This window comes from Folsomia candida, unplaced genomic scaffold, assembly GCF_002217175.1.
Source record: "Folsomia candida strain VU population unplaced genomic scaffold, ASM221717v1 Fcan01_Sc010, whole genome shotgun sequence".
Taxonomy (NCBI): domain Eukaryota; kingdom Metazoa; phylum Arthropoda; class Collembola; order Entomobryomorpha; family Isotomidae; genus Folsomia; species Folsomia candida.
The window spans coordinates 3,792,922-3,801,190 of NW_019091202.1; the positions used below are offsets into that span (position 1 = coordinate 3,792,922).

Genomic DNA, 8,269 nt, shown 5'->3' on the forward strand with positions numbered 1-8,269 from the left:
CAAACATATAAAACTTTTTAAAATTACAAGTTTTTGAAAGGTAATTTTTCTTACTAATGTTCTTCAATATCTGAATATGAGTTCTTCTTAATATCAGTTTAAAATTGAAAAAGTTATAGAATTTTGAATGATTCTGATTTTGGTTAAAAATTCTACAACAAGGGCAAATACGTGCATCGAGTAAAATACAAAGCTGTAGATATTTTAATTTTTGTGCGCTAACAATTTAAAATTCGTCGGATTAAAATTGGAGAAGACCATTTGGTGCTTACATGTGTACATATTTACATACGTACAGATATTGTAGCGTGATTTTCTTAGTAGCTTTACGACGCTTGCAAAATCTTTTAGCTGTCGTAACTTATTTTTCGACGCAAAAAATACTAAGGGTACGAAGATAATAATAAGGAATTCCTATAATGTGTAGCATAAAACTTTATACGTAACTCATTTTTTAATTTTTCATTTTTTTCAATTTTTTTAGTTTTTTAAGTTTTTATTTTTAATTTTTCCGGGGTCTTGGGGGGGGCTCAAGCCCCCCTAGCCCCCCCCTTGGCTACGCCGCTGGTGATAACAACTAGTACACATCCTGTAATGGCCCAGATTTTTTTGGCCACCATGTAAATGAAATTTGACATTTATTGAGCATGCATAATCACTTCACGTCAGAATCTTTTGGTCGACATTTTCTCATGCAACATGAGAAATATCTCGTGTGATAGATATTATATAAGCAATTTGTTATCTATAATTAAGTATGATTATCGATTAATCGATATTATATGATTATAATTTATGATCACATGATGCGATTCACATCATATGATCATATTATCATTATAATTATATTAATTAATATGTATGATATATATATATATCTAGTTGCTTATACGCATAATTGTAAGCAGTGTTTCGGGTGCAAGTAACCACCTGCAAGAAATAACCGCAAGAAACTGGTTTCTTGCAGCTATTTTTACCCGCAAGAAATGCAAAGTGCAAGAAACTCATTCCCGCCGTTATAGTTCTGAAGGCGCCTGGCTAGATGGCGCTGTGTTTCTTGCACTTTCTTGCATTTCTTGCACCTTGCATTTCTTGTATTTCTTGCTTTGCAGTGCAAAAAATGAGAAAAACCCGCAAGAAACGAAACACTGATTGTAAGCTTAGGTTACACATAATTAATCGCTGAGGAATTCAAATATATTTTATATTCACTGAACATTGTTCAGTATGTATTTATGTAAGCCTAGTTAAAACATCTGCGGGAAAATGATATTCTTGGAAAATATTTAAATGGTCTTTAATTACTTGTGAACCAGATGCAAACCATAAAATTATATCTAAATACAAAATCATTATACGAATATACATTCGCACGTTTTACCAATTAAATTTGCAAAGCGATGCATACAAAGTCCGGAGAAAATTGCAAACTCAGGGGGAACCTTCATAAAGTATGTGATCAAATTTTGTGTTCCACTTTGACACATTTTTGAATACCAATTCTCCATGACGCCTTAACTTAACTACAAATTAGTCACCTTTTTCTGCATGATGACCAGCATCCAGCTTAATAGCACATACTTTCCTCGGAAAACATATGTGTGCTAATTTTAAAATTATTATTTTAATTACATTTCCAAGTTCGTGGTTGATTTTAATGGTGCTGAAAACCATATAAATTGTCCCCGCTGAAGCATGACTTGAACGGTTAACGTATTTATTAAACCTCCACCTAAAATGAATACTTTTATAGCTCTATTACTCGCGTCGTCGTCTTTTTGTTGCACGTATGGTAAGCATTTTTCTAAAATATCTGTAAACATGAAATGTTCCCTGGAAAATTGGGATACTACGATGCATAATTTACATAATTTTTTCCACATTATTACACATCTAATGAGCAAATATTTCTTTTGAACTGGTAATACATACATATGCATTTATGTATGTACATATTTCACACAGTTCCGAACAAATCTAACAAATTGAATTTTTTGAACGTTATATCTTTCCAGCCAGCTCTGTGGATAGCGTTCTGAACTCAAATGGTCTTTTCAACGCGTTCTCTGCCCTCACCGAGGACGGGGTGCTGGACGTTTTAAACGACAAGGGTGCTGTTTCAAAGGCCTTCTCCGCATTTTCGGTAATTCTATTTCGACCCGCCTTTAATTACTGATTCGATTAGGGTTGCGAACATGAAATATGTCATCCACCGTAATGTGCGTTCAAACTTTAATTTTCCATAATTGTTCTAATTTTCCTCAGCAACAATTCGACAAGTCGGACAACGCCGATAAACTCGATGTGTTTCAAGCCAATCTGAAGAAAATTGCATCGCACAATTTGAATGCAAGGAAATCTGGCGGGTTTGAAAAAGGCGTCAACCAGTTTAGCGATCTGGTAAGGAGAAGAAAAGGATCATAATTAGGAAATGATTATTGATACATACACATGTACCCAGAGAACAATTTGAGATTTCGCTGTGAATGCCCTATCGAATTCGCAGCAAAATGTCCGCCGATTCGCTGGCGTATTCTCAGCGAAGTCGCAGCGACTCCACGATTTCTCCACGAATTCGCTAGCGAATCGGCAGACATTTCGCTGCGAATCCACAGCGAAATCTCGAATTGTTATCTGGGTAGTGCGCTGCAAAATAACGTTTCTTTCAGACATATGAAGAAACAGTGCAACAATTCACGGGATACAAAAAGTCAAATAAGACGAAAGGCTTTTCAAGCTTGGCCACCCCACAAAAACCCCCACTCGCCAAAAAATGGTCCACCCCACCGGCCTCGTTAGACTGGAGGACGTACAAGATGGTGTCCCCGGTTAAAAACCAAGGTGAAAACATAATTAAATCTAGGAAACAAGCGCCATCTAGTGGACAATCCCTGTAATCTAGTGTAGTGTAAAAGATAGCCCGATAGGTGGTGCTTATTTGGTTGCAATTTGTTTAACATAAACCCAAGAAATTTGCAAAAGAAATCAAACCGTTATCATTAAAATTGAAGCTATTTTGTCTCATCTTACTTTGCCTCAATAATTTAGCTGGATGCGGTTCCTGCGTATTTTTTGCAACGACCGGCACCCACGAATCGTCCCACGCCCTCTTCCACAACGGAGAAATCCTCGACCTCTCCGAACAAGAATTGATCGATTGTGCCCGTGGGGATGGGAACAATGGCTGCCAGGGGGGCACTTTCGTCCCCACCTTTAAGTACCTCACTTCCACGGGACAGTCCTTAGAGGCTGAGTAAGACTATCTGTTCATATTCATTTATTCAATACAGAATGAATAAATTATTCATTCATTATTCAACAAATTCATGAATAATGGATGAACAATTTTTTCCAAATTTTTGTTTGAATGAGTATTAGGTACATAAATATTTATTCGTTTCATATTCACGTATTTAGAATGAATGCATAACTTTAGTCATTATTCATTTTTCACGCTATTCTTTAAACAAGCGGTGCATTTAGAAAGCCTACGAATAAAGCCAATTAGGGGTAAAACGAGTAAAAAATGCGGAATGAATAAATATTCATTTTCAAATCTTGAATAAATGAATAATGAATGAATATTTTTCCAATTTTTTTATTTGAATTAATTTTGAATGAATAAATATTCGTTTGAACAGGTACGCATACACCGGCTCTGACTCGGACGGTTGGGACCAAGCCGAGTGCAAAGCTGCAGGGCTGAATCATCCCTCCAAGTTGACTGGCTGGTGGCCCGTTAAGCCCGCCACGGATGAGAAAGCGCTCCTCACCGCGGTCGCAAACTATGGCCCTGTTTCCGTCGCGATTTGCGTGAATGATGACTTTGTCCGGTATAAAAGAGGCGTTCTGGACACGGACTGTAATTGTGGGCGGAATCACGCCGTTGTCGTGGTGGGTTATGGTTCCGAGGGCGGGAAGGACTTCTGGATTGTTAAGAACTCCTGGGGGGAAGGCTTCGGGGAGGGCGGATATATTAAGATGAGACGAAATAAGAAAAACATGTGCGATATTGCGGGTGACGCGGTGTTCGTGAATGCTTAAAACCTTTTTTAAGTATGTAGCTTTGAAATTGGAAGAATTCAGAAATTGGAAGTGTGTATTAAGTATTTTGTATTCAATTCGTAGATCTATTATTCACATGTAATTAAGTAAATGAACGCATGCACCAGTCAATGCAATGATTCAATAAAATTTCAAAATTTGCAGTATTTTTGTGACAAACAGAGCATTATTATTTCGAATACCAGAACTGTATACAAAATTCGGTAGTAATTTCCTGTAGATGGATTTTTTATAGTGCACCTGTATATGTATATGTATTTGGTCAGGCCTTAACCTTTTTCTCGGCAGGGTTCCTACATATGCCTTAAAACTCGTGAAATATTCACCCGTTCTGAGCAAAGTAACCCTTTCCCCTCGCGGCGGCGTCTCACTCAAATTCAGAATCTGGCCCAAATTTATGCAACTGAAAAGTAACCCTTCACATGAAAATCCCCCTTACATATTTATATTTGTGCTTCATTCAATACTTTCATTATATCCGCCACAAATACATCTGTAAAAGTTGGATACACTCAATTGTGTATCCAACTCAAGTTAAGCTTAACTCGAGTAAGATCGGCGACTCAAAAACCACTCACCCACCGTTAAGATGGACGTTCCCTTAACCAGGCAAGGAAAGAAAGCTACGTTTGCACGTGTTTGTGCATACTAAATAGTCATGGTCTCATTCCAGGCAAGGTCCAAGGGTTTATTCTTTAATTTTTGTATAAGGGTACTCACTCAATTAATCAGTAAGTCCCAAATATATCTAATTTGAACTTCAAAATTTGGTATTAATTTTAACTGATTTTTTAAAAGTGTACATAATTTTGTAACTACGTTATGTAATCCACACAGACCAGTTTGTCACCCATACATACATGATCATTTTGAAATGGATTTGGAACCTCAAAATCAGGAAAATAGTCACAATTCTGGAGTGCAACACCTCGCCTTCAAATTACCTGAGGTATTAATACATACATATTATTTTGTAACTGGGAAAAATGTTTCTCTCCTTGATATTTTCGATACCACAATATTTGTAGGCAATTGGATTTAGTATAATGTGTGTAACACAGTCTTCCTTATTAGCTCACCCTGCGTAGCATGAGAGCTATTGAATTCCTCTTGTCCGTCTGTCCGTCTGTTAACGAGTTTTTTGCATCAATTGATGCTAATTAAAAATCCCCTTGACCATTATTGAATAAGTTAAGCGCACCATTGGTATTGAACAAACCGAATCGATTTGTTTAATAAATTAATCGCACGGTTGATATCCAATAATCGGTAACACAAAATGATGCGATATAATTGAGGGATGGGATGCAAAACGCACCAATAGTGCTGAATATCCGGGAGAAATGATCATACAATTTTGACAAAGTTTTCAAAATTATGTATCGCGGATGGTCGCTAATGCGGCACTAATGGTGCAACGGCTAGCCGGTTCTGTTGCACCATGGGTTCAAGATTATACACGAGTTATGATCTATTTTGTCGGTTATTTTTATTCCGCACCTTCGGTGCAAAGTAATGTCTCAATCATTATGACAGGGTGAGCTACTTCTAACGTTACTACGGTTTATTTGGAAAATGGATTTGTTTCCGTATGCAATAAGCACATTGGATTTGTTCCTTTGAAAGTAGCACGAATTGGACATGTTCCTCTCAGGAATGCAGACTTTTTATTTTAGGGTCGTACACGAACTACGTAACGCAAAAATCGCGATTTTCCAGACCCCTTAACATGTCTAACACAGGCACGATATGATTCAAGGCTTAGGCCTACCCTCTCGCGTTACGTAATTTATGGACGGCCTATTATCTACAGGTAGAACTTAAGGCAATGTTTAACTTCAGGATTTGTCGCCAAGTGCAGTTTTATCGAGCAAACATATCTGCCAAAATTGCATTTTGTTAAGCTACATTTTATTGATTGACATTAATTAATCCAGGTTTTACATGAAATAATGTCCTTCCTCCCATCCAACGATCTCCGCCGGACGGTCACCTTCGTCTCCCGCGGGTGGGAAGCCGCCGCTCGAGCACACCTCCTTTCCCGCACTCTCGTCTCCCTCTCCCCCACAAATATGGCGGCCTACCTCGCCACCACCCAGGCCGGATTTAACCATTTTAAACGCTTGCACCTTTCCGAATTGAATTTCGGAAATCCGTCCCCCGAAGAATCCCATCTTCTGGAAACTTTCATTTCCACCGCGTCCTCGCCAATCACCGAGTTACACCTGGACTACTTCCCCCACCGGGTGGGGTGTATGGCCCCCCACGTGATCACATTATTAAAAAGCTGTCACAATTTAAAATTTCTATATTTCTTCCCGAAATATTTTTACCTAAAATTTACCGAAATTTCCCTCCCAGAAGGTGCAAGGTTTCCGGGCGTGACAAACCTCGGAATTTCCATGTGTTTATATTATTCCAGTCCCCAGGACAAGTTTGGTATCCAAATTGAGGAAACGATGCTTGCATTAGTCACATTTTTTCCGAACCTTACAAAATTTCTGAGTGACACCCTTCCTCGAAACGTTGTGGAGCATTTCCTCTCAAGAAATGCGTCCATTGAGTCAATCTCACTCAAATTACATGATCGAATTTCACCCCTGCCAATTTTATTTGTGAAAAAACGATCCATTTTCCTCACCCGGGTAGAATTTAAGGTCCCACTTTTCAGCCAATCTGACCACTATTACTCCGCAATTCTGGCCATGTTTTCCGACAGATTGGAAAAATTGAAACTTACCTCGTTTCAAAGCGTCTCAGCGTGGTATTTTGATTTAAACGAAATCTCGACAATCTCACTTCCTGCGGTATTTTCAAAATTAAAATGTTTCGAAATGGGCATATCGGAATATTATTACGGTCTAGGGCAACATTTTATATTTACTCCCGGGCTTTGTTTAAAGTTTGGGGAAAACTTCACGTATGCGAAGCAATTTCCCACCTTGGAGAAAATAGTGGTTTCAAAATTCGAAACAAATTTGGATATGTACAATGGAGGATGGTTATCGGAGGAGGAATGGTTCGAAAGTTGGGCGGGATTTTTGAATAGTTATTTTCTCCGGGGAGAGGAAACCTGCCTCACGGTGAGAGAGATTAGCCTTCCACCGCCTCCCGCGAAATTGGGGAGGTTTAAATTGTTAGAAATGTCTGAGTGTCCAATGTTTGAATTGGTAAATTATTCCGATTTTATGGACAGACAATTAATTTTATGGACAACTAATTTCTTGACGGGTTGCCTGCTCTGGGGGATTTTTGGCATTATAAAGCTTTGTGGATACGTTGTGTCGAAATTTTTTAAAATTTGTGTTCGATAAAATTTTGTCGGCGATTTTCATGCCGTGAATCTTTGTGAGTTAAATAATTTTAGTTCGATCGTAAATGTACGTGTAAGGATACAAATAATCACGAACTTAATGACGCAAAATAATGCAAATACATTTAGTAGTTTGTTTAAAATTAACACATATGCATGTACATATGAAAGGTTTAAATTGTTAAAAAATGTCATGGTGGAGATGTGTATTGAGTTTGTACATATACTCATTTTGAAAGTTAATTTAGCTCCTGCTCCTACTCAAGAGTTGGCAAAGAGGGTGGCGGACTTGAATATTTTATTTAATTTTGGATTCATTTGCAATTAAAAAGTTACAGTTATGTATCTGTAAAGTGTATGTCCTACTTGTTTACACTGAAAGCATAAATATGTATCTATGTACTTACGCAGTAAGTTACAGATTACAGTTATCTGTAAAGTTTATACTGAAAACATTAATATGTATAACTAATAATAAATAATAAATATGTATGTATTTACGCAGTTTGAAATAAAAATTGGTTATGATAAATATGAGACATTGTGCTCATGGCCCGTTTTAGGGATCAGGCGACCCTTAATCCTTTTCTTTGTAGGGATCGTTCCGTACGGATTAAAATTCTTCACACCGTATTCCGTACGGCGCAAAGTAACCCTTTCACCACGGGTTGGTGACTCGAACCTGTACCAGGTAAAAACTTACCTGAAAAGCAACCCTTTACGAACACACATACTTTGATTTAAACCTGACTATTTATGTATGTAAGTATATTTGTCCCTCAGTTAAGTACGCTTTCAACGCACCTGCTAAATCCCACACCATCCCGATAAGAAACCAGAATCACAGTTAGTATATGAGTCATAATGGGCATGACCCTTCTAAAAATATCA

General features: G+C 37.8%; 1 protein-coding gene across 1 annotated transcript; it reads left to right on the plus strand.

Annotated features, from left to right (window-relative positions):
* Window positions 1-1,719: 1,719 nt before the first annotated feature.
* On the plus strand, window positions 1,720-4,211 carry LOC110854699 (cathepsin L1). The gene is made up of 6 exons (XM_022103166.2): window positions 1,720-1,792; window positions 2,016-2,143; window positions 2,266-2,400; window positions 2,670-2,841; window positions 3,049-3,253; window positions 3,642-4,211. Exons 1-6 carry the CDS (start codon window positions 1,738-1,740, stop codon window positions 4,042-4,044), a joined length of 1,098 nt encoding a protein of 365 aa, XP_021958858.2. The 5' UTR covers window positions 1,720-1,737; the 3' UTR covers window positions 4,045-4,211.
* Window positions 4,212-8,269: the final 4,058 nt, after the last annotated feature.

What these genes read in the sequence shown, in the direction of transcription:
- LOC110854699 (XM_022103166.2), top strand. Translation starts at nt 1,738, where the DNA reads ATGAATACTTTTATAGCTCTATTACTCGCGTCGTCGTCTTTTTGTTGC. An exon ending in GTCTTTTTGTTGCACGTATG is followed by an intron (nt 1,793 to 2,015) that starts GTAAGCATTTTT and finishes ATATCTTTCCAG; the next exon opens with CCAGCTCTGTGGATAGCGTT. An exon ending in GGACAGTCCTTAGAGGCTGA is followed by an intron (nt 3,254 to 3,641) that starts GTAAGACTATCT and finishes TCGTTTGAACAG; the next exon opens with GTACGCATACACCGGCTCTG.